Here is a 25,696-nt window from a genome sequence, read left to right as displayed (position 1 = left end):
GGTGGGATGGGGGGGTAACTGGGAGCACTGGGGGTTAGTGGGGGGCACCAACTTCCCTCCCCCCCCCCCCCCCCCCCCCCCCCCCCCCCCCCCCCAGCTCAGGACCACCGACCCGAAGCCGCCTCCAGCCAGGACCCCCCCCAGCAGCACCCTGAGCCTGGGACCCCCCCCCCCTCGATCGCCTGGGTGCCCCCCCCGGGACCCCCCCAAATCCCCCCCAATCGCCTGGGTGCCCCCCGGGACGCCCCCCCCAAATCCCCCCCAATCGCCTGGGTGCCCCCCGGGACGCCCCCCAAATCCTCCCTCTTTGCAGGGGGGGGGCACACACACAAATAAAGGTGCTGCCCCCCCCCCCCCATGTGATTACTGGGGTCCCCTTGGGGGGGGAGGCTATTTTTGGGTGAATTCCTGGGTTTTTGGGGTCCCTGGGGGGGCATTTTGGGCATCTCAGGGATTTGGGGGATAAGTTCCAGGGGTTTTGGGGTCCCGCGGGGGGGGCAAATTCCAGGAATTTTGGGGGGGCCCAGCTGATATTTGGGGTGAATTCCTGGGGTTTTGGGGGCCTGGGGGGGTCATTTTGGCCAATCTCAGGGATTTTGGGGTGAATTCCAGAGGTTTTTGGGGTCCCGGGAGGCCATTTTTGGCCAATCTCAGGGATTTTGGGGTGAATTCCAGGGGTTTTGGGGTCCCGGGAGGCCATTTTTGGCCAATCTCAGGGATTTTGGGGTGAATTCCAGGGGTTTTGGGGCCATGCTGAGGATTGGGTGGACCCAGCAGATATTTTTGGGGTGAATTGGAGGCTTTTTGGGGGTCCCGTTGTCCCACAGCGTCTGTATTTCTCTGTACAGGGTATAAACAGCAATGGGGGGGGGGGGGGAGGTGGGGGGGGTGCAGGATCTGGCCCTCTCCTGGGCCAGGCCACGTCAGGGACCCCCCCCAAAACGTCCAGGATCCGGCCCCACCACTGGCCGGATTGGGGGTGTTGGCTGGATCCAGGATCCGGCCGCTGTCCAGGATCCCATGGGATCCAGGAGGTCACGGTCACTGTGCGCAGGATCTGGCCGTGTCCTGGGGGGGTTTGGGGGGGTGTGTGTGTAGGATCCAGCCACGTCTTGGGGGTGGGGGGTGCTGGGGGGGGAGGTCCCCACTGCATCCAGGGAGCCACTGGGTCCAGGATCTGTCCAGGATCCAGCTGCGTCCCAGGGTCTGGCTGGGTCCAGGATCCGGCCATGGGCTTCGACCGGGGGGGTCCCATCATGTCCCAGGGTCCCTCCATGTGCAGGATCCGGTCACTCAGGGATCCAGCGGTGCCCCAGGGTCCCTCCATGTGCAGGATCCAGTCACTCAGGGATCCAGCGGTGCCCCAGGGTCCCTCCATGCACAGGATCCGGTCACTCAGGGATCCAGCGGTGCCCCAGGGTCCCTCCGTGTGCAGGATCCGGGTGCTCAGGGATCCAGCGGTGCCCCAGGGTCCCTCCGTGTGCAGGATCTGGGCGCTCAGGGATCGAGTGGTGCCCCAGGATCCCTCCGTGTGCAGGATCCGGTCACTCAGGGATCGAGTGGTGCCCCAGGGTCCCTCCATGCACAGGATCCGGGCGCTCAGGGATCCAGCAGTGCCCCAGGATCTCTCCGTGTGCAGGATCCGGTCACTCAGGGATCGAGCGGTGCCCCAGGATCCCTCCGTGTGCAGGATCCAGACGCTCAGGGATCCAGCAGTGCCCCAGGATCCCTCCTGTGTGCAGGATCTGGGCGCTCAGGGATCGAGCGGTGCCCCAGGATCCCTCCGTGTGCAGGATCCAGACGCTCAGGGATCGAGCGGTGCCCCAGGATCCCTCCGTGTGCAGGATCTGGTCACTCAGGGATCGAGTGGTGCCCCAGGGTCCCTCCATGCACAGGATCCGGGCGCTCAGGGATCCAGTGGTGCCCCAGGATCTCTCCGTGTGCAGGATCCGGTCACTCAGGGATCGAGTGGTGCCCCAGGATCCCTCCGTGTGCAGGATCCAGACGCTCAGGGATCGAGCGGTGCCCCAGGATCCCTCCGTGTTGCAGGATCCAGACGCTCAGGGATCGAGCGGTGCCCCAGGATCCCTCCGTGTGCAGGATCCAGTCATTCAGGGATCGAGTGGTGCCCCAGGGTCCCTCCATGCACAGGATCCGGGCGCTCAGGGATCGAGCGGTGCCCCAGGGTCCCTCCGTGTGCAGGATCTGGGCGCTCAGGGATCGAGCGGTGCCCCAGGATCCCTCCGTGTGCAGGATCCAGACGCTCAGGGATCAAGCGGTGCCCCAGGATCTCTCCGTGTGCAGGATCCAGACGCTCAGGGATCGAGCGGTGCCCCAGGATCCCTCCGTGTGCAGGATCCGGTCACTCAGGGATCGAGTGGTGCCCCAGGGTCCCTCCATGCACAGGATCCGGGCGCTCAGGGATCGAGCGGTGCCCCAGGATCCCTCCGTGTGCAGGATCCAGACACTCAGGGATCGAGCAGTGCCCCAGGATCCCTCCGTGTGCAGGATCCGGTCACTCAGGGATCCAGCGGTGCCCCAGGGTCCCTCCATGCACAGGATCCGGTCACTCAGGGATCGAGTGGTGCCCCAGGGTCCCTCCATGCACAGGATCGGTCACTCAGGGATCGAGCGGTGCCCCAGGATCCCTCCGTGTGCAGGATCCGGGTGCTCAGGGATCGAGCGGTGCCCCAGGGTCCCTCCGTGTGCAGGATCCGGTCACTCAGGGATCGAGCGGTGCCCCAGGGTCCCTCCGTGTGCAGGATCCGGGTGCTCAGGGATCCAGCAGTGCCCCAGGATCTCTCCGTGCGCAGGATCCGGGCGCTCAGGGATCCAGCAGTGCCCCAGGATCTCTCCGTGCGCAGGATCCGGCTGTGCTCAGGGCACTGCCAGGGGCTTGGGGCAGCCCCAGGCCCAAGACCTTGACACTCCCCCCCCGGCTGGATCCTGCCCTGGGTGCCAGGGATGTCCCACAGTGTCCCATGGGTGCCACCGGGCCCATGGGTGCCCTCAACATCCCCTCGTGCCATGGATGTCCCTTAAGTGTCCTATGGGTGCCATGGGGCCCATGGGTGCCCTCAGCATTCCCTGGGTGCCCCTGGGCACCCACAGTGTCCCCTGGGTGTCCCTTAGTGTCCCCTGGGTGCCATGGGTGCCCCTTAGTGTCCCCTGGGTGCTGCGGGGTCCCTGGGTGCCCCTTAGTGTCCCCTGGGTGCTGCGGGGTCCCTGGGTGCCCCTTAGTGTCCCCTGGGTGCTGCGGGGGTCCCTGGGTGCCCTTAGTGTCCCCTGGGTGCTGCGGGGTCCCTGGGTGCCCCTTAGTGTCCCCTGGGTGCTGCGGGGTCCCTGGGTGCCCCTTAGTGTCCCCTGGGTGCTGCGGGGTCCCTGGGTGCCCCTTAGTGTCCCCTGGGTGCTGCGGGGTCCCTGGGTGCCCCTTAGTGTCCCCTGGGTGCTGCGGGGTCCCTGGGTGCCCCTTAGTGTCCTCTGGGTGCTGCGGGGTCCCTGGGTGCCCCTTAGTGTCCCCTGGGTGCTGCGGGGTCCCTGGGTGCCCCTTAGTGTCCCCTGGGTGCTGCGGGGTCCCTGGGTGCCCCTTAGTGTCCCCTGGGTGCTGCGGGGTCCCTGGGTGCCCCTTAGTGTCCCCTGGGTGCTGCGGGGTCCCTGGGTGCCCCTTAGTGTCCCCTGGGTGCTGCGGGGTCCCTGGGTGCCCCTTAGTGTCCTCTGGGTGCTGCGGGGTCCCTGGGTGCCCCTTAGTGTCCTCTGGGTGCTGCGGGGTCCCTGGGTGCCCCTTAGTGTCCCCTGGGTGCTGCGGGGTCCCTGGGTGCCCCTTAGTGTCCCCTGGGTGCTGCGGGGTCCCTGGGTGCCCCTTAGTGTCCCCTGGGTGCTGCGGGGTCCCTGGGTGTCCCTTAGTGTCCTCTGGGTGCTGTGGGGTCCCTGGGTGCCCCTTAGTGTCCTCTGGGTGCTGTGGGTGCCCCTTAGTGTCCTCCAGTGTCGTCCCCTGGGTGCCCACAGGACCCACAGGGGCCCTCGGTGTCCCCAGGGTGCTGTGGGTGTCCCTTAGTGTCCCCTGCAGACCCTCGGTGTCCCCTGGGTGCCCCTAGGGTGCCATGGGGCTGGTGCGACCCTCACATCCCCGATGTCCCCACAGCTCGGGGTCCCTGGGCTGGCCCCTGGGGCTCGCTGTCGTTGCTTGTCCCCCACGTCCCCGATGTCCCCGTGGATCAGGGTGCCATGGGTGCCCCCTCGGTCTCGCTGGTGGCTGCTGTCCCCCATGTCCCCGACGTCCCCGTGGGTCACGGTGCCGTGGGTGCCCCCTCGGTCTCGCTGTCGCTGCTGTCTCCCATGTCCCCGAGGTCCCCGAGGTCCCCGATGTCCCCGTGGGTCAGGGCGAAGGGTGGCAGCTCCTCGTCGGAGGAACCCAGCGAGTCCTCGTCCCCCAGGCGCGTCCCCAGCCCCACCGCCCCGAAGGCCAGCGGCCCCCGCAGCAGCCGGATCTGCGGGGACAAGGGACACGGGAACACGATGGGTGACGGGACAAGGGGAGGGGGACAAGGGAGCAGGATGGGGGACAGGGGATGGGGACAAGGGGACGGGGACATGGGGACAGGATGGGGAACAGGGAACAGGGACAAGGGGATGGGGACATGGGGACAGGATGGGGAACAGGGAACGGGGACAAGGGGATGGGGACATGGGGCCAGGATGGGGAACAGGGAACGGGGACAAGGGGATGGGGACATGGGGACAAGGGACACGGGAACACGATGGGTGATGGGACAAGGGGGTTGGGACAAGGGCCAGGATTGGGGACAGGGGACAGGGACAAGGGGATGGGGACATGGGGCCAGGATGGGGAACAGGGGCCGGGGACAAGGGGATGGGGACAAGGGGACATAGGGACAAGGGGACAAGGGACATGGGACCATGAAGGGTGATGGGACAAGGGGACAAGAGGGTAGAGGGTGGGGACAAGGGGACGGGGACAAGGGACATGGGGACACGAGGGGTGATGGGACAAGGGGACATGGGGACAAGGGACATGGGGACACGAGGGGTGATGGGACAAGGGCATGAGTGACAAGGGGACATGGGATAAGGGGAAAGGGAACAAAGGGATAGGGATGGGGTCAAGGTGACGGGATGGGGACAGGGAACAAAGACATGGGGATAAGGGGACAGGGGACAAGGAGATGGGGGACAGGGGACAAGGGCAGGTGGGGAATGGGACAGGGAAGAAGGGGATGGGGGACAACGGGACAGGGACGGGGACAAAGGACAGGGAAGGACCACGGGATGGGTGGGGGACAAGATGGGGGTGGAGGAGAGAAGGGGACAAGGGACAGGAGAGGGGACAGGAGGGGACAGGAGGGGAGAAGGGACAGGAGAGGGGACAGGAGGGGACAGGAGGGGACATGAGAGGGGGCAGGAGGGGAGAAGGGACAGAGGGGGGACAGGAGGGGACAGGAGGGAAGAAGGGACAGGGGGGGACAGGAGAGGGGGACAGGAGGGAGAAGGGACAGGGGGGGACAGGAGGGGAGAAGGGACAGAGGGGGGACAGGAGGGGACAGGAGGGGAGAAGGGACGGGGGGGACAGGAGGGGACAGGAGAGGGGACAGGAGGGGACAGGAGGGGAGAAGGGACAGGAGAGGGGACAGGAGAGGGGACAGGAGAGGGGACAGGAGGGGACAGGAGGGGAGAAGGGAGAGCAGAGAAGGGGCGCAGGGAGGAGAGACGGGAGACACTGTCACCAGCCGTCCCTGCCACGTGGGCCTGCGGGGACATCGGGGACATCGGCGATGGCGCCAGCGCCCAGCACAGCCCCGCTGGGGACTGTCCCCGACATGGGCACCGCGCGGGTGCCAGAGCCGTATGGGGGTCCCACAGCACCCACGGGGGCAGGACGTGGGTGCTGCAGCACCCTTGGGTGCAGGACGTGGGCCCCGCAGCACCCTTAGGTGCTGAATGTGGACCCAGGGCACCCTTAGGTGCAGGACGTGGGCCCCGCAGCACCCATGGGTGCAGAATGTGGGCCCCACGGCACCCTTAGGTGCTGAATGTGGACCCCCACGGCACCCTTAGGTGCAGGACGTGGGTCCCACGGCACCCGTGGGTGCAGAACATGGGTCCCACAGCACCCATGGGTGCAGAATGTGGACCCACGGCACCCTTAGGTGCAGAACGTGGGTCCCACGGCACCCTTGGGTGCGGGATGTGGACCCACGGCACCCATGGGTGCAGAACGTGGGTCCCACGGCACCCATGGGTGCAGAATGTGGACCCACGGCACCCTTGGGTGCAGGATGTGGGTCCCATGGCACCCGTGGGTGCAGGATGTGGGTCCCACAGCACCCGTGGGTGCAGGATGTGGACCCACGGCACCCATGGGTGCAGGGTACAGGTCTCCCAGCACTTGTGGGTGCAAGGTATAGGGGACACAGCACCCGTGGGTGCAGGATGTGGGTCCCCCAGCACCCATGGGTGCAGGGTACAGGTCTCCCAGCATCTGTGGGTGCAGGATGTGGGTGCTGTAGCACCCACGGGTGCAGAACGTGGGTCCCTCAGCACCCGTGTGTGCAGGATGTGGACCCACAGCACCCTCAGGTGCAGAATGTGGGTCCCACGGCACCCTTGGGTGCAGGATGTCGACCCACGGCACCCATGGGTGCAGAATGTGGGTCCCACGGCACCCGTGGGTGCAGAATATGGACCCACGGCACCCTTAGGTGCAGGACGTGGGTCCCACGGCACCCTTGGGTGCAGGATGTGGACCCACGGCACCCATGGGTGCTGAATGTGGGTCCCACGGCACCCTGGGTGCAGGATGTGGGTCCCACGGCACCCTTGGGTGCTGAATGTGGGTCCCATGGCACCCTTGGGTGCAGGATGTGGGTCCCACAGCACCCATGGGTGCAGGGTACAGGTCTCCCAGCACTTGTAGGTGCAAGGTATAGGGGACACAGCACCCATGGGTGCAGGATGTGGGTCCCCCAGCACCCATGGGTGCAGGGTACAGGTCTCCCAGCATCTGTGGGTGCAGGATGTGGGTGCTGTAGCACCCACGGGTGCAGAACGTGGGTCCCTCAGCACCCGTGAGTGCAGGATGTGGGTGCCCCAGCATCTGTGGGTGCAGGATGTGGGTGCTGTAGCACCCTCGGGTGCAGAACGTGGGTCCCTCAGCACCCGTGAGTGCAGGATGTGGGTGCCCCAGCACCTGTGGGTGCAGGGTATGGGTCCCACAGCACCTGTGGGTGCAGGATGCAGGTGCTGCAGCACCCTTGGGTGCAGGACGTGAGTCCCACAGCACCCATGGGTGCAGGGTCCTGGTCCTGCAGCACCCATGGTTGCAGCGTACGGGTCCCGCAGCATCCGTGGGTGTAGGATGTGGGTCCCCCAGCACCCATGGGTGCAGGGTATGGGGGTCACAGCACCCGTGGGTGCAGGACATGGGTCCCGCAGCACCCGTGGGTGCAGGGTCCTGGTCCTGCAGCACCCATGGGTGCAGCGTACGGGTCCTGCAGCATCTGTGGGTGCAAGATGTGGGTCCTGCAGCACCCATGGGTGCAGGATATGGGTCCCCAGCACCCATGGGTGCAGGGTATAGGGGCCACAGCACCCGTGGGTGCAGGACGTGGGTCCCACGGCACCCATAGGCGCAGGGTATGGGTCCCGCTGCACCCATGGGTGCAGCGCACAGGTCCCGCAGCACCCGTGGGCGCAGGACGGGGGTCCCGCAGCACCCGTGGGCGCAGGGTACGGGTCCTGCCGTGCCCATAGGTGCAGCGCACCGGTCCTGCAGCACCCGTGGGTGCAGGGTACGGGTCCCGCAGCACCTGTGGGCGCAGGACGGGGGTGCCGCAGCACCCATGGGTGCCTTACCTCGGCTTTGAGCTCGTCGATGTGGTCCTTGAGCTGGCGGATGTACTGGGCGGCGTCCGAGTGGTTGAGCTGCCCCTGGATCATGCCCTCCTCCCTCTGCGGGTGCGGGCGGGTCAGCGGGTGCCCGTCCCCGCCCTGTCACCCTGTCACCCCGTCACCCCCTGTGTCCCCCCACCCACCCCCCCTGTCCCCTTGTCCCCCCCTCACCTGGATCTCCAGCTCAGCGACGCGCTGTCGCATCTCGGCCAGGGCCGCCATGCTGTCGGCCTCGCGCAGCCGCACCGCCATCACCTCCTCCTTGCTCTGGGGACACTCGTGTCACCCGGTGCCACACCAGTGCCACCCCTGTGTCACATCCCCCCCGCCCAGGGGAGGCCGCTGGAGGGGACGTGGGGGGTGATGGGAGCCCGGTGGAGGGGACATGGGGATGCTGTTGGAGGGGACACGGAGACCCCATGGGAGGGGACATTGGGACCCCATGGGAGGGGACATGGGGACCCCATGGGAGGGGACACACTGATCCCTTTTGAGGGGACATGGGGACACAGGTGGAGGGGACATGGGGACCCCACGGGAGGGGACATTGGGACCCTCTCAGAGGGGACACATTGAGCCCTTTTGAGGGGACACAGAGACCCCATGGGAGGGGACATTGGGACCCTCTCAGAGGGGACACATTGAGCCCTTTTGAGGGGACACAGAGACCCCATGGGAGGGGACATTGGGACCCTCTCAGAGGGGACACATTGAGCCCTTTTGAGGGGACACAGAGACCCCATGGGAGGGGACATTGGGACCCTCTCAGAGGGGACACATTGAGCCCTTTTGAGGGGACACAGAGACCCCATGGGAGGGGACATTGGGACCCCACAGGAGGGGACATTGGGACCCTCTCAGAGGGGACACATTGAGCCCTTTTGAGGGGACACAGAGACCCCATGGGAGGGGACATTGGGACCCCATGGGAGGGGACATTGGGACCCTCTCAGAGGGGACACATTGAGCCCTTTTGAGGGGACACAGAGACCCCATGGGAGGGGACATTGGGACCCTCTCAGAGGGGACACATTGAGCCCTTTTGAGGGGACACAGAGACCCCATGGGAGGGGACATTGGGACCCTCTCAGAGGGGACACATTGATCCATTTTGAAGGGACACGGAGACCCCATGGGAGGGGACATTGGGACCCTCTCAGAGGGGACACATTGAGCCCTTTTGAGGGGACACAGAGACCCCATGGGAGGGGACATTGGGACCCCATGGGAGGGGACATTGGGACCCTCTCAGAGGGGACACATTGAGCCCTTTTGAGGGGACACAGAGACCCCATGGGAGGGGACATTGGGACCCTCTCAGAGGGGACACATTGAGCCCTTTTGAGGGGACACAGAGACCCCATGGGAGGGGACATTGGGACCCTCTCAGAGGGGACACATTGAGCCCTTTTGAGGGGACACAGAGACCCCATGGGAGGGGACATTGGGACCCCACAGGAGGGGACATTGGGACCCTCTCAGAGGGGACACATTGAGCCCTTTTGAGGGGACACAGAGACCCCATGGGAGGGGACATTGGGACCCCATGGGAGGGGACATTGGGACCCTCTCAGAGGGGACACATTGAGCCCTTTTGAGGGGACACAGAGACCCCATGGGAGGGGACATTGGGACCCTCTCAGAGGGGACACATTGAGCCCTTTTGAGGGGACACAGAGACCCCATGGGAGGGGACATTGGGACCCTCTCAGAGGGGACACATTGATCCATTTTGAAGGGACACGGAGACCCCATGGGAGGGGACATTGGGACCCCACAGGAGGGGACATTGGGACCCTCTCAGAGGGGACACATTGAGCCCTTTTGAGGGGACACAGAGACCCCATGGGAGGGGACATTGGGACCCCACAGGAGGGGACATTGGGACCCTCTCAGAGGGGACACATTGAGCCCTTTTGAGGGGACACAGAGACCCCATGGGAGGGGACATTGGGACCCCATGGGAGGGGACATTGGGACCCTCTCAGAGGGGACACATTGAGCCCTTTTGAGGGGACACAGAGACCCCATGGGAGGGGACATTGGGACCCTCTCAGAGGGGACACATTGAGCCCTTTTGAGGGGACACAGAGACCCCATGGGAGGGGACATTGGGACCCTCTCAGAGGGGACACATTGATCCATTTTGAAGGGACACGGAGACCCCATGGGAGGGGACATTGGGACCCCACAGGAGGGGACATTGGGACCCTCTCAGAGGGGACACATTGAGCCCTTTTGAGGGGACACAGAGACCCCATGGGAGGGGACATTAGGACCCTCTCAGAGGGGACACACTGACCCCCTTGGAGGGGACACAGGGACCCTGGTGGAGGGGACAACCGGGACCCTGCAGAGGGGGACACTGTGACCCCATGGAAAGGGCTGTGGGTGTCCTGGGGAGGGGACAGGGGTGTCCCCAGGGAGGGGACAGGGGTGTCCCTGGGGAGAGGACAGGGGTGTCCCTGAGGAGGGGACATGGGTATCCCCGGGGAGGGGACAGGGGTGTCCCCGGGAGGGGACGTGGGTGTCCCTGGGGAGAGGACAGGGGTGTCCCCGGGAGGGGACGTGGGTGTCCCCAGGGAGAGGACAGGGGTGTCCCTGGGAAGAGGACAGGGGTGTCCCCGGGGAGGGGACGTGGGTGTCCCCGGGGAGGGGACAGGGGTGTCCCCGGGGAGAGGACAGGGGTGTCCCTGGGGAGGGGACAGGGGTGTCCCCGGGGAGGGGACAGGGGTGTCCCTGGGGAGGGGACGTGGGTGTCCCCGGGGAGGGGACAGGGGTGTCCCCGGGGAGAGGACAGGGGTGTCCCTGGGGAGGGGACAGGGGTGTCCCTGGGGACAGGACAGGGGTGTCGCTGGGGAGGGGACGTGGGTGTCCCCGGGGAGGGGACAGGGGTGTCCCTGGGGAGAGGACAGGGGTGTCCCTGGGGAGGGGATGTGGGTGTCCCCAGGGAGGGGACGTGGGTGTCCCTGGGGAGGGGACAGGGGTGTCCCCGGGGAGAGGACAGGGGTGTCCCTGGGGAGGGGACGTGGGTGTCCCTGGGGAGGGGACAGGGGTGTCCCTGGGGAGAGGACAGGGGTGTCCCTGGGGAGGGGAGGTGGGTGTCCCCAGGGAGGAGACAGGGGTGTCCCCAGGAGGGGACGTGGGTGTCCCTGGGGAGGGGACGTGGGTATCCCCGGGAGGGGACGTGGGTGTCCCCAGGGAGGGGACAGGGGTGTCCCTGGGGACAGGACAGGGGTGTCCCCAGGGAGGGGACAGGGGTGTCCCTGGGGAGAGGACAGGGGTGTCCCCGGGAGGGGACGTGGGTGTCCCCAGGGAGGGGACAGGGGTGTCCCTGGGGAGAGGACAGGGGTGTCCCCGGGGAGGGGACGTGGGTATCCCCGGGGAGGGGACAGGGGTGTCCCCGGGGAGAGGACAGGGGTGTCCCTGGGGAGGGGACAGGGGTGTCCCCGGGGAGGGGCTGGGGAGCACCCACGGGCACCCCCAGGGAGGTGACAGAGCAGGGCCTGAGGGCGTTCCCAGGTTGTCCCCAAGCGTCCCACCTTGCACTGGGCCTCGGCGTGTTTGCGGTGGCTCTCGCTGAGCTGCGCCTGCAGCCCCTTGCTCTGCGCCGCCGCCAGCCGCAGCTGCTCCCGCAGCCCCGCGCAGGTCTGCTCCGCCCGGCCCAGCACCGTGCGCTGGATCTGGCCCTGCCGGGGACAGGATTGTCACCACCCCGGCCACAGGCCCTGTCACCCGCCCCCGCAGCCCCGCTGCACCCGGATCCGGCCCTGGGGGTGCAGGCACCCAGCACCCGTGGACCCAGCACCCCCAGTTCAGCCCCTCCTGCCCCAGCACCCTCAGCTCAGCACCCTCAGCCTCAGGACCCCCAGTTCAGCACCCACACCCCCAGCACCCTCAGCTCAGTACCCACACCCCCAGCACCCATGGCCTCAATACCCCTCGTTCAGCACCCACAGCCCCAGCACCCTAAGCTCAGCACCCTCAGCCTCAGTACCCCCAGACCCAGCACCCACAGCCCCAGCACCCTCAGTTCAGCACCCACACCCCCAGCATCCATGGCCTCAGTACCCCCAGACCCAGCACCCACAGCCCCAGCACACCCAGTTCAGCACCCATGACTCCAGTATCCCCCAGTTCAGCCCCCCCAGTCAGGATGCGGCCCGGGCTCTGACCTGCGTCTCGAGCTGCAGCACCCACAGCCCCAGCACACCCAGTTCAGCACCCATGACTCCAGTATCCCCCAGTTCAGCCCCCCCAACCCCCAGTCAGGATGCGGCCCGGGCTCTGACCTGCGTCTCGAGCTGCAGCACCCGCTGGCGCAGCGCCCGCAGCTCGGCCTGGGCCTGGGCCTCCCGCAGCCGTGCCGTCACCACGGCCTCCTGCAGCGCGTTGGCGTTGCTCCGCCGCGGGGAATCCTTCCAGCGCCCGCCTGCCCGGCCCGCCTGCGCCCCGCACCCGTCAGGCACCCACCGGGCGGGCAGGGGGACCCAGGTGGCCCTCGTGGGGACCCAGGCGGATGGGAGGGGACAGAGGTGTTGGGATGAGTGACCCAGGTGGCAGGGAGGGGACCCTGGTAGTCAGGAGGGCACCCAGTCATCAAGACAAGGGATCCAGGCAGATGGGAGGGGACCCAGATGTTGGAAGAAGGGACCCAGGTGGCCAGGAGAGGACGAAGTGGCCAGGAGAGGACACAGCCGTCAGGACAAAGGACCCAGATGGACAACTGGGGACCCAGCTGTTGGAACAAGGGACCCAGGTGGACAAGAGGGGACCCAGCTGTTGGAACAAGGGACCCAGGTGGACAAGAGGGGACCCAGATGTTGGAACAAGGGACCCAGGTGGACAAGAGGGGACCCAGATGTTGGAACAAGGGACCCAGATGGACAATTGGGGACCCAGATATTGGAACAAGGGACCCAGATGTTGGAAGAAGGGACCCAGGTGGACAAGAGGGGACCCAGATGTTGGAACAAGGGATGCAGGTGGCCAGGAGGGGACGAGGTGGCCAGAAGAGGACACAGCCATCAGGACAAAGGACCCAGGCAGACAACTGGGGACCCAGATGTTGGAAGAAGGGACCCAGGTGGCTGGGAGGGGACAAGGTGGCCAGGAGAGGACGAGGTGGCCAGGAGAGGACACAGCCATCAGGACAAAGGACCCAGGTGGACAACTGGGACCCAGATGTTGGAACAAGGGACCCAGATGTTGGTTGGAACAAGGGACGCAGGTGGACAAGAGGGGACCCAGATGTTGGAAGAAGGGACCCAGGTAGACAAGAGGGGACCCAGATGTTGGAACAAGGGACGCAGGTGGCTGGGAGGGGACGAGGTGGCCAGGAGAGGACACAGCCATCACGACAAAGGACCCAGGTGGACAATTGGGGACCCAGATGTTGGAAGAAGGGACCCAGGTGGCCAGGAAGGGACCCAGATGTTGGAAGAAGGGACCCAGGTGGCCAGGAAGGGACCCAGATATTGGAACAAGGGACCCAGGTGGCCGGGGGGGACCCAGGCATTGGGACAAGGGACCCAGGTGGCTGGGAAGAGGCCCGGGTAGCCGAGAGGGGACTCAGGTGGCCTCGGGGGGACCCAGATGTCTAGGGGGGACACCCAGGCATCCGGGGGGGACCCAGGTGTCCGGGTCCTTACCTGCCAGTTGTCACTTAGGTCCTTGACTTGCTGCTGCAGCTCCGTCAGCGACTTGACGGCCTCGGCCTCGCGCAGCGCCAGCGCCTGCAGCTCCTCCTGCAGCCGCACCACGTTGTCCTCGTCCGGCAGCAGGCTGTTCCTCTGCGGGGACACGGGGAACGTCGGCGGGGACACCCCGGGGCAGGGACATCCCGGGGCAGTAGCGCTGGATGTCGGCAGGGACATCCGGGGGCGGTGGATGTCGTTGGGGACACCTCGGGGCGGTGGCACTGGTCATCGGCAGGGAGCAGTGGTGGTGGCACTGGGGGCTTGCCCCCCTCTGCCTGGTGGAGGTGGGGACACTCACAGGGTACTGGGGGGGAGAGGACAGGGGACACAAGGGACAGGGGATGCCCCAGGGACACGTGGCACTGGGGATCCCCGGGTGCAGGGAGATCCCCTGGGGACACTTGTGTAGCACTGGGGATCCCCAGGGACAGGGGACACCAGGTCCAGGACCCCCCAGAGACCCTTGTGTGACCGTCCCTGTCCCCAAGGCCACTTGTGTGACACTCCCCATCCCCAGGGCCACTTGTGGGACCATCTCCAGGGCCACCCCTGTGACCGTCCCTGTCCCCAAGGCCACTCATGTGACCATCCCTGTCCCCAAGGCCACTCGTGTGACACTCCCCATCCCCAGGGCCACTCATGGGACCATCTCCAGGGCCACTCATGTGATCGTCCCTGTCCCCAAGGCCAGTTTTGTGACACTCCCCATCCCCAGGGCCACTTGTGGGACCATCTCCAGGGCCACTCGTGTGATCGTCCCTGTCCCCAAGGCCAGTTTTGTGACACTCCCCATCCCCAGGGCCACTCGTGGGACCATCTCCAGGGCCACCCCTGTGACCATCCCTGTCCCCAAGGCCACTTGTGTGACCATCCCTGTCTCCAAGGCCACTTGTCTGACACTCCCCATCCCCAGGGCCACTTGTGGGACCATCCCCATCCCCAAGGCCACTTGTGTGACACCCGCAAGCTGTCCCCGTCACCTTCTCCATGTCGAGGACTTTATCCTGCATCTCCTTGAGGGCGCCAAGGGTCTCGCTCTCCCGCAGCCGCGACTGCTCCAGCTCCGTCTCCAGGTGGGTGACAAACTCCTCGCTGAAGCGCGGGTTCCCCTGCCACCGTCCCCAACACGTCACCCACGGGGCACAACGCCTGTCCCCTCCCTCACCCATGGCAGCGGCCCCCACCACCCGCACCCGAATCCGGGCTGCAGCAGGGCGCAAATTGAAAGGGGGATGCGTGGGGGCGATGGGGCACGCCTGGGGACATCTGGGGACATTTGGGGACACCAACCTGCTGGTCCTGCAGCTGCCGGATGGTGGTCTGGGCGCGCTGCAGGTTCTCGGTGGCCGAGGTGCAGCGTTGCTTCACCACCGCCAGCTCCCGCTTGATGATGTAGTTCTCCTCCGCCTCCTGCGCCCGTGTCACCTGGCCCTGGGGACAGCGGGGAGGTGTCACCACCACGGCACGGAGTGCCTGGTTCTCCCCCCCACCAGCGCGTCACTGGGTGGAACGCGGGTCACTGGGTCACACGCGGAAAGGGGGTGGTGGGGACAAGGGGGTGATGCTGGGGACGAGGGGTGACGCCAGGGATGAGGGGTGATGCCAGGGACGAGGGGTGACGCCAGGGATGAGTGGTGATACCAGGGACGAAGGGTGACGCCAGGGATGAGGGGTGACACCAGGGATGAGGGGTGACGCCAGGGATGAGGGGTGACGCCAGGGATGAGTGGTGATGCCAGGGACGAAGGGTGACGCCAGGGATGAAGGGTGACACCAGGGATGAAGGGTGACGCCAGGGACGAGGGGTGACGCCAGGGACGAGGAGTGACGCCAGGGATGAGGGGTGACGCCAGGGACGAGGGGTGACGCCAGGGACGAGGGGTGACGCCAGAGATGAGTGGTGATACCAGGGACGAAGGGTGACGCCAGGGATGAGGGGTGACGCCAGGGATGAGGGGTGACGCCAGGGACGAAGGATGACGCCAGGGATGAGGGGTGACACCAGGGATGAGGGGTGACATGAGGGATGACAGGTGACACCAGGGACGAGGGGTGACACCAGGGACAAGGGGTGACACCAGTCCCACAGTGGGTGAAGCCGGGGACAGGCAGGACGCTGGGGACAAGGGGGTGACACCAGCCGTGGAGGGTGACGCCAGCCCCCCGCAGCGGGTGACAGTGGGGACGAAGGGGTGACAGCAGGGATGAGGGGTGACACTGGCCCTGTGGTGGGTGACACCAGCCCTGAGGACAAGGGGTGTGACACTGGCCCCGGAGTGCGTGGCACCGAGGAGAGGGGGTGATGCCAGCCCCACAGGAGGTGACACCAGGAGAAGGGGGTGACGCCAGCCCCACAGAAGGTGACACTGAGGATAAAGAGGTGACACCAGCCCCGTGGGGACCTCCGGGGCCATTTTGTCCCCTCCAAGCCCCTCTCACCCCATGACCTTCCACTCAAAAAGCCACGTATTTTGGTTAACGATGCCAAAACGGCGGCTTTTACCCCATCTTGGCCAAACCCCGCTCCCAAGTGCCACCGCGCTGTCCCCCCCGCTTTCCGCTGAGCCCCAAAACGGGCCCTAACCTCCCATTTTCACCAACCACCCCCAAATCCTCCTCCCTTCCACCCCCCTCAAAGCGGGGAAGGTGCGCGGGAGCCTCCGGAAAAGCAGGAAAAAGGGCAAAATCTTCCCCAAACAAGCTGGACGCAGGCGGGCTGGGAAGCGAAAGGGGGAAGAAAAGGGTTAAAACGCAGCGGAAAAGAGAAAAATAGCTATTTTTGACGCTACCTGGATGAGCCTGTCGGCGAGAGCCGCGCTCTCCTGCGGCCGCCGGCGGAGAAGAGAGAGAAAGAGAGGAGAGACGTAACGAGATAAACGAAGAGGACGGAGGCAGCGAGAGGCGGAGGCACCCGGCGACCTTCCCGCGCATCATCAGTCCCCGTTTTGGGGGTTTTTCCAAGGATTTTAGCTCTTTTTCCCCCATGCCAGCAGGGGAAAACATGGCAATGGTGGTGTTTTGCCCTAAAATGGAGTGTTTCCCACCTCCTGGAGGGAGACTTTGTGTGGAAAAATGATGCAGCGGCTGCTCACTGGACTTAAGTCATCTTTTTTTGTACCAAAGTGGTGCTGGGAGGGGAGATTTTGGCGGTGCGGCCCATAAAAAGGGTGCTGGAGATAGCAGGGTTGCACCCATGGGTGCCAGGATCTTTAGGCGGAGTGGCATGGGTGCTTCAGGGGAGTTTGGGGTGCTCCAGGTGACTTTTTGGGTGCTCCGGGGGGGGTTTGGGTGCCCCCAGGGGGGTTTTGGGGTGCCAGCTTACCTTCTCCAGGGTTTCGATGCGCTGTTTCAGCAGGCGATTCTCAGTGCGGAGGCGCTGGGGGGTGGAAAATGGGGAAGAAATAACCCCAGGGAAGGTCTGACGTCCCCAGGGGAGTCTCTGAGCCTGGGGACAGCCTGGGGACATGGGGACATGGGGGTAACGTGGCCCCGGGGATGGGCTAAGCTGTCCCCAGGTGGCTCCAGCGGCCCTGGGGGTGGGTCAAGTGGCCCTGGGGTGGGTCAAACAACCCTGAAGATGGGACAAAGTGGCTCCGGGATGGCTTACATGGCCCTGGGGACAGGCTAAGTGGCCTTGGGGACAGCTTAAATGGCCCCAGGATGGGTCATGGTGGCCCCAGGATGGCTTAGATGGCCCTGGAGATGGCTCCAATGGCCCCAGGGATGGGCTAAACGTCCCCAAGGATGGGAGAAAGTGCCCCTGGGATGGCTCAAACTGCTCTGTGACATGTCAAGTGGCCCTAGGATGGCTTACGTGGCCCCTGGGGACACCTTAAATGGCCCCTGGGATAGGTCAAAGCAGCCCCAGGATAGCTTAAATAACCCTGGGAATGGGATAAGCTGCCCCAGGAGGTCTCAAGTGTCCCCAGGGATAGCTCAAAAGGTGCTGGGGACAGGCTAAATGGTACCCAGGATGGGCTAAGTGGCCCTGGGGACAGCTTAAATAGCCGTGAGATGGGTCAAAGCGATCCCTGGATAGCTTAGATGGCCCCAGGGATGGGTGAAGTTGTCCCAAGATGGTTCAAGTGGGCCTGGGAGTGGGCTAAGCCATCCCAGGATGGCTCAAGTGACCCTAGGGATGGGTCAAGTGGCTCCAGGGAGAGGCTAAGCCACCCCAAGATGGCTCAAGTGGCCCCAGGAATGGGCTACATGGCCCTAGGATGGCTCAAAGTGACCACAGGGATGAGTCCAAGTGGCCCTAAGATGGCTTAAAAAGCCCTGGGGATGGGCTAAGCCACCCCAGGATGGCTCAAACAGCTCTGGGAATGGGTCAAGTGACCCCGGGATGGGCCAAAGCGGCCCCAGGATGGCTTAGATGGCCCCAGGGATGGGCTGTGCCACGCCAGAAGGGCTCAGCTGGCCCAGGGGATGGGCCAAGTGGCCATAAGGTTGGTTCAAGCGGCCCCGGGATGCCAACACTTGACCTGTCTCACCTTGATCTCAATCTGTTCCTCCATCTCTTTGTTCTTGATGGTGGCGTACTCCTTCTCCAGCCTGCTCGGGACACGGGGACAGGCTGGGACACGAGGACGGGGACCAGACCCTCTGGCCCTGCGCCCCACAGCTGCCGGAAGGACCCCAGCCAAGCGCAGGAACCCATCTCCCCATCTCACCTCTTCATCTTCTTGGGGTTGTACTTGACCTGGAAGGCCCTGAGGATGAGCTTGTCGGGGCAGCTGTCGAACTGGTGTGGGATCACCTTCTGGAAGTACTGCGGTGCGGAAACTGGCCGTGAAACGTGGCGCCAAAATATAGGCCATTGCATACACCAGCCCCAAAATAGGGTTTATTGGGTAAAACCAGCCCCCAAATAGGGCCTGTTGGATGAATCTGCCCCAAAATACACCCTCGTTGCATAAATCCACCCCAAAATACAGCCCGTTGCATAAATTGGCCCCAAAAAACGTCCTGTTAACTAAATCTGCCCCAAAATACGTCCCGCTGGACAAATCCACTCCCAAATATGCCTTGTTGCTTAAATCTGCCCCAAAACACAACCTGTCGGACAAATCCACCCCAAAACATGTCCTGTCGGACAAATCCACCCTGAAACATATCCCGTGGGCTAAATCCACGCCAAAAGCCACCGGCACGTACCTGGGACATGCCCTCCATGTCGAGCTGAACGAGTTCAGCCTGGTTGAACTGCAGCAGTGCCATCCCCACACGGAAGACGATCTCCAGCCCCTGCGGGAAGGGTCCACGCTTGACCCCACACCATCGCCTTTCCCACCTGGGGTTTGGGGTTTTTCCTCCCCAAAACCAGACCGGCTGGCGTGGGGAGAACGTTTCCACATCCAAGCGGAAACCGTGGTTGGGGTCCCTTTGTGATTTATAGTGTTGGCCTCAGCCCCGTTACCTCGTACATGAAGATGTCGAAGACACGCGTGGCCACGGGAAGAGGGAAGGTGGTGAGGAAGAGGGTGAGGAACCAGGACGAGGCGTACATGGAGGTGAGGAAGCTCTGCGAGCGGAAGTGGATGTTCAGCTCCGGCAGCTGCTCCTGGACGTGAGAAATGGGGGGAAATGAAGAGAAACGGGGAAGGGTAGATGTTTTTAGGGGTCATTCATGGTGATTTGAACAGGTCCAAAAGGTCTTGTAGGGGTCTCATGGAAGGTCCCTTGATGCGGGGGGCTCGTGGATGGTCCCCAGGGTCTCATGGATGTCCCCCAGGGCATCTCGCGGATGGTCCCTGGGGTGTCTCATGGATGGTTCCTTTGGGTCTCTCACAGATGGTCCCCCAGGGTCTCATGGTCCCTGGGGCATCTCCTGGAGTGCCTTGGGGGTCTCATGGATGCCCCCAGGGTATCTTGTGGACATCCTTGGGGGGGGTCTCACTGATGTCCCCCTTGAGAAATCATGGATGGTCCTCAGAGCACCTCATGGACGTCCCCAGGGTCTGTGTTGCTGGACACACGCTCCACTGGAGGAACCCATTTCTCCCAAGAGCTGCCACCTCACTCCCACCTCTCCCTGTCCTTGTCCCCTGGCTCTACCTGCTGGTTCCCACCACCCTGAGTGTTTTGGGGGGCACGGGGCAGCCCTTACCTGCAGCATGTACTCGAACTGGTAGATGCAGAGCCCCAGCTCGGCCATGCTGGGTTTGAAGAGCTCCCGTAAGCGGTATTCCTGCATCAGCCTCACGAACACGCAGAAGGCCTCTTCCTCGGGCATCTGGAGACCCAAAGGGACATGAATTCCCCCTTAAACCTCTGCCGGCAGTTCCGGACGCAGAGCCTCTTCCCATCAGGTGATGGGATGGGATGTGCCGGGAGCTGTCCCTGGGTGAAGGGAAACGTGAACGGGGGATTTTAAACCTATCAGGGGTAAGTGGGATGGTGGGAACGAGCCCGTTTTGCTCCTGAGGATCAAGAAAAAGGCTCCTATTCTCCAACCCCATTCTACCACGTACCCATTGGCAGCTCCTCCTCGCCCCGGGGCTGGCACAAACCTGCATGAGCAGCAGTCCCACGATGAAGGCACTACCCTGGCAGTATCCGACCTCCCGGTCCACCAGCGAATAGGCCTGGAAGGAGGAAAAAAATTCAAAATAAATATACGTGTGAGCAGGGGGATTGGCTGGGTCACCATCCCTGCTTGCTGTGGGAGGGCAACGCTGCAGAGAAGCCTTGACCATGGCATCAAAAATAGCTTTTTTTTGGTTGACAACACCTCCTGTGAGCACGATGTCGCTCCGCACTTGAATTTAGACCCCAAAATACTCAACTATTTGTTTCTTAATTCAGACTAAAACTCAACAGGAAAAATGAGGTCTAGGACGGATGGGGAACAAGGTCCCTTTGCGAAGAAAAGGCTGTCACGCTGCAAGAAGTGATGGTTCCAGGAGTTTGTGGTGGAAAACAAACCCCTCAAAAATTAATATCCAGTTAGAACAGCTTCACCACCCGAAGCGGTGTCCGGGATCTGGCCAAGATCCGTTGACGTTCAAGGAAAGACGTTACCTTCATGACGTTGAAGAGGACCTCCTGTCCCAGGCTGTCTTGTCCCTTGAAGAACTCGTGTTCCGGGTAGGTGCGGGCGATATCCCGTCGGATGAGCTTCTCGCAGGGAGAGGACATCTTGAGCAGCTCCGAGTATTGGTTTTTGACGGGCATGTCGGTGGCACTGCAGAGCAGCTGCCAGACGATGGCGCGGAAGTGGTGGGGGATCCCTTTGCGGATGAGCTCCTGCGGAAAAACGGGGCAAAAACCTGAGAAAATGAGTTTCGAGAAGATGGGGAAGCTCCTCGTGGATGGGGAGACATCGTCCTGTCCCAGCACGGGGAAGGTTGGTGCAGATTTTTGCAGGAGGGTTGAAATAGAATTAAAAATAAAGCTACATCCTCACCTTCAGCAGCTTCTCCTTCTTCTTCCTCCACTCGTCCCACTCGTTGACGATGCGGCCCCAGAGGATCCAGGTGTCCTCCTCGAGGTGGCTGAGGTTGGAGGAGGCCGAGGAGCTGGAGACCAAGGAGGACCCGCTGTTCCTCCGCGAGCCGTTCATGGAACGCATCGACTTGGAGTCGGCCTCCAGTAGCCTGTGAGAGACCGAGATAGCCCCAAAAAAGCCCCAGAGGAGAGAGCCCCCAAAAACTGCCCGAAAGGAGGAGATATTCCCCCAAAACAGCCCCCAAGGAAAAGAGATTCCCACAAAACCATCCCAAAAAAGGAGACATAACTCCAAAACAGCCTCCAAGGAGAAGAGATTCCCCCAAAACGGTCCCAGAAAAGGAGAAACTCCCCCAAAACAGCCCCAATAGAGGAGAGATTCCCCCGAAACTGTGCAGAAAGAGGAGACATTCTCCCCACACCACCCCAAACAAGCAGATGCTCCCCCAAAAGCACCCCAAAGGAAGAGACATTCACTCAAAATGTCCCACAGGAGGAAGAGGTTCCTCCAAAACCACTCCAAAAAAGGAGTTATTCCCTCCAAACTGCCCCAAAGCAGGAGATATTCCCCCAATCTACGCCAAAACAGCACCTGGGTGAGCTATTTTCCTCGGCCAGATGCCGACAGCTGCTTGGGGACGGTTTCTTTAATGAATCTGCTTAAAAACCAGATTTCCAATGGGTTTTTTTTTCCAAGAGCAAATTCGCTTAAAATTCACTTTTTTTTTCCAAGAGCAAATTCGCTTAAAAATGGCTTTGCAAGGAAATTTGCATTTCAGGGCTTGATTTTAACACCGGTTTAATGCCAGGGATGGAGCTTTTTGCCCGGTATTTTGGCAAAGTGAGCCTCGAGGCTCGCTTCCCATCACGAGCAGGTTTAAAACCCACCACCGAAGCGGGTGGGTTTATTATTTATTATTTCCAAACAGCCACCTCCTTCCAGAAATCCCCTTTGCCCGCCTGAACGAGCAAACCCTGCTGCTTTCAAAGAGGGGGGAAAAAAAAAAAAAATAACCTTGAAAATAATAAACCGGAGTGTTTTCACCCCAGCTGGAGCAACGCTTAGGGGAAGCGGCTCATTGTTGTCCAGTCTCTTTGATTTTAAGGGAAATGCTTGAAAAAAAAGGGCGATAAAAAAACCCAAATGGGGTGGATATCCCCCGCTACTCACCGGTTTTGCTCCTCCAGCTTCGCCAGCAGCTCCAGTTCGTCGGGGCTGAGGTTTTCCGAGTCGGAGGTGGGCGAACACGCCGGGGCTGAGTTGACGGAGGAGAGGGCTTCGTGGGAGGACGAGTCGGGGCTGACGGCCGGCGACGCCATGGCGGCGGGGGCCGGCAACGCGCCGAGCCCGTGGGGATTTTGGGGTCTCACCTGGAAAGCCGAGCGCCGGCGTGAGAGGGATGCGACCCCTCCGTCTTCTCCCCCTCACCGCATCACTTCAAATCTCTTAGAACCCCCGCCGCGTTTTAGCTAATCTGAGAGAAACCAGGACGCGAGCGTCGCTCCGGTTGCAGCCCGCTGAGACATTCGCTTAATTCCCTACCAAAAAAATCCCATTTAAGCCCAGTTTTCCCGTCAAGCCAGGACTAAGCGCATCATCCCGTGTTTGCCCTAAATTAGTTGCATGAAATTAGCCTGAAAACTGGAATTCAGCCCAACGCACCCTGATTCCGGGAAGGAACGGGCCAATGTGGAAAAGAGAGGATTTGCAGAAAGCTGCCCTCGCGCTGGATTTGCTTTAGGGGTTGACAGCGCCCGGTTTGCCCGTTTTGGCGGTGTTTTACAGAAAAAAATGCCTCTTCGGGGAGGAACCCGTCTCGGTTTGGGATTGCAGGGACTGGTAGAAACGGGGTGAAAAGCGGCGGTTCGAGGAGTGCTGCAAAAAGAGGGGTTCAAGCGGCGGCTCCGGCGGGGATTTGCTGGAGGATCGGCAGAGACTGCAATCCCTCAAGGCAGCTCCGGTCTTTTTTTTTTTTTTTTTAGGTTGAAAAAACTCTCCTTTTGGTGCAAAAATGCTGCTGAAGACCGGCGAAACGAACCCTCAGTCGCTGCCGTTGGCCAAAGCGGACGAAGAAAGCGGAGGAAAGAAATAAAAAGCAGCAGTGCCTGAAGGATGCGCCGTGAATGTGGGATTTACCTGATTTGGGCTTGATTTGCTCTCCGTGCAGATTAAGCTATAAATTGGGGAAGGTTTAATCAAAAAGCTGTGTTTCTGACCCCTTTTTTGGGGGGAAAAGCTGGCCAGCAGAGCAAAGCGAGCTCGGAGGAGCAACGGAGGGGCGCTGGGCAAGCGCAGCCATACCGCAAACGGGGAAAATTCCGTGCCGTTTGGGTCACGGTTTTCCAAAAGCAGCAAAATTTAACAGAGCGGCTTCAGAGGAAGAATCGGGTCAATCCTTGGCAGGATCACGTCGATTTGCTTATTAAGCAGGAAATTTTATAAAGGGGCGGGGGGGGGGGAAAGCTTTGATTATATTTAATTCAGCCCCATGCCACCCGCTGCGGGACGGGGCTCGTCCAGCAGCGCCGTCAGCTCCAGGAGAGCCGTTAATTTATTTTCTATAATTAATATTTCCCTGCAAGACCTTGCTGGCTGATATCACCCAAAACACTGTTTTAATGAAAAAAAAAAAAAAAAGCGAGCGCCGGCGGCGGCTTCGCTGCAAAATTATAAGTTACCGCTCAAACAGCGGCCGCAGCACAACCTGCCAGGGTTCAACGGGCTGCGAGAATGTCCTGAAATGGCTTTTTAGGAAAATTTCATTTCCACGTTGATGGGTGGGGGGAAATAAAAGCGACAACCACGTGTGGATGAGCACGGCACGGCCGAAACGCGTAATTTCAACCCCAAAATGAGGTAGGCAGTTGGTAATATTGTTTATTAGACCCAGAAAAAAGCAGGTGGAAATGGGAAAAGAAGAGAAAAGGCAAGTGGAAATTTTTCAGTGGGTTTTTTTTTTGGGGTGAAATCCTGTTGGTTTTCCAGCATGGGGGGAAGGAAATTGCGGCCGTCATCCTTCAGGGGTTCCTGTTGCGCCGAGAGCTTGTTCCGGGGGGAGATGGGTATGAAAATTTACTGAAAACGCTTGAATTTGGAGGGGAAAAAAAAAAAAAAGTCCAGGCGGAGGGTTGTCAAAAGCATGGAGAAAATTGGGGGAAAAAATGGTGGAAACGGTCCCGGCAATTCCACCATGGCGCCCAGGCTCTGTTTTTAGGAAACTGGCCCAAAAAGGAGCTCGGCCAATCCTGATTTCAGCCCGTTTGCGACGGTGGGTTAATTAAAAAATAACTTTCCAGGCGCGACGGGACGCCGCGGCGTCCTCGAGGTCCCCACGTGTCCCCGAATTCCTCACATGCCGCTGTCACGTTGACTTGTTTTCCCCCAAAATACCATTGCTCAACCAAAACGCCGTAAAAACCAGCCCAATTTCAGCAGGATGTCAAGACGCCAACCTCGAGCTGGACCATTTTGGGAGAAAAATGTTAAAATTTCCCCCATATTGCTTAAAATTTGCCAATTTGTAGGTTTTTTGACCCATTTTCGCAGCTTTTCCGTGGAGCTTTGTACTGTTTCTGTGGTGGTTTGTGCCTTTTCCGCCCCTTTTCATGCCTTTTCCGCCCCTTTTCATGCCTTTTCCGCCCCTTTTCATGCCTTTTCTGCGCCGTTTCATGCCTTTTCTGCCCATTTTTGCAGCGTCTCTCAGTGTCGTTTTGCACCTTTTCCGCCCCGTTTTCACAATATTTTCTACGCCGCTTCCCCAGCGTCTCTCAGTGCCGTTTTGCGCCTTTTTTGCACCATTTTTGCCGTGTCTCCGAGCCGTTGCCACTTTTTTCCTGTGCCGCTTTTGTCGCCTCCTCTTAAAAGTTCATCAAAGCGGGGATTCACCCCCAGTTTCAGCGGCAATTTTTGGAGGCCACCGGGTAGCCACGCTGACTTTCCATTGGTCCCAAACCATCAAAAATTCCGCCAACGTGCCAGAAACCCCGATTACTGACGTGCAAAAGGAGCCGGATAAGGAAAAAAAAAATTGATTAAACCACAAATATTTCAGCGGGACGTTCTCGATCTTCACCAACATCCACGGTTGGCAGGAAGAGGAGAAAAATGAATAAAAATGGGTTTAAACACTGAGATTTGCCGCTGGTGGGGATGAAGCAGGTGCAAATCCTGAGCTAAAATCCCACCTGGGTTTAAAACCGACCAAAACCCACCCGAAAAAGAGGTGAAAACTGAATTCAGCACCAAAACAGAGCAAGGAAACCACCCTCCCCTCCCGGTGCCAGCCACCAACCTGCATTTTCAAATGTGGCTTTTTGGGAAAAAAACTCCCCCAAATGCCATTTGGCTGGTGATTTTTGTGGTTTTCGCAGTCCTAAATTGGTTGAAACGCGCCCAAAACCGGGAGGGTTTGATGCCTTTTGGGATTTATCACCAAAATAGGGTGGGTTTCCCCCCCCCCCCCCCTCCCCAGGCTGCTGGTGGCGGCAGGTATTAAACGCCGGCGGCAACCCTGACGGATGGGAAACCATCGGAAAAAAGAGGAAAAAATCAAAAAGGGAGGGTGAATTTGGGGGAAAAACCCAGGAATCTGATGGGAAACGTGCGTCGCTCCGGCGTAGCTAAAATCCCAGGGTTGGAACCC

At 61.6% G+C, this 25,696-nt stretch overlaps 1 protein-coding gene across 1 annotated transcript; it reads right to left on the bottom strand.

The window, feature by feature from the left end:
- Window positions 1-4,286: 4,286 nt before the first annotated feature.
- EVI5L (ecotropic viral integration site 5 like) lies at window positions 4,287-22,373 on the bottom strand. The gene is made up of 18 exons (XM_075725218.1): window positions 22,225-22,373; window positions 21,013-21,202; window positions 20,628-20,852; window positions 20,117-20,191; window positions 19,714-19,839; window positions 19,024-19,167; window positions 18,762-18,851; window positions 18,278-18,375; window positions 18,098-18,158; window positions 16,927-16,980; window positions 14,895-15,035; window positions 14,585-14,713; window positions 13,557-13,697; window positions 12,198-12,350; window positions 11,448-11,594; window positions 8,077-8,172; window positions 7,870-7,965; window positions 4,287-4,487 (listed from the first exon to the last, which is right to left on the bottom strand). The coding sequence occupies exons 1-18, from the start codon at window positions 22,371-22,373 to the stop codon at window positions 4,287-4,289; spliced, it is 2,316 nt and encodes a 771-aa protein (XP_075581333.1).
- Window positions 22,374-25,696: the final 3,323 nt, after the last annotated feature.

Source organism: Pelecanus crispus, chromosome 27, assembly GCF_030463565.1.
Source record: "Pelecanus crispus isolate bPelCri1 chromosome 27, bPelCri1.pri, whole genome shotgun sequence".
Taxonomy (NCBI): Eukaryota; Metazoa; Chordata; class Aves; order Pelecaniformes; family Pelecanidae; genus Pelecanus; species Pelecanus crispus.
The sequence above is the reverse complement of the archived record's forward strand: the minus strand, read 5'-3'. Positions and strand labels throughout refer to the sequence as shown.

What these genes read in the sequence shown, in the direction of transcription:
- EVI5L (XM_075725218.1), bottom strand. Translation starts at nt 22,373, where the DNA reads ATGGCGTCGCCGGCCGTCAGCCCCGACTCGTCCTCCCACGAAGCCCTC. An exon ending in ACATGGAGGGCATGTCCCAG is followed by an intron (nt 18,376 to 18,761) that starts GTACGTGCCGGT and finishes TCCGCACCGCAG; the next exon opens with TACTTCCAGAAGGTGATCCC. An exon ending in AACCCCAAGAAGATGAAGAG is followed by an intron (nt 18,159 to 18,277) that starts GTGAGATGGGGA and finishes TGTCCCGAGCAG; the next exon opens with GCTGGAGAAGGAGTACGCCA.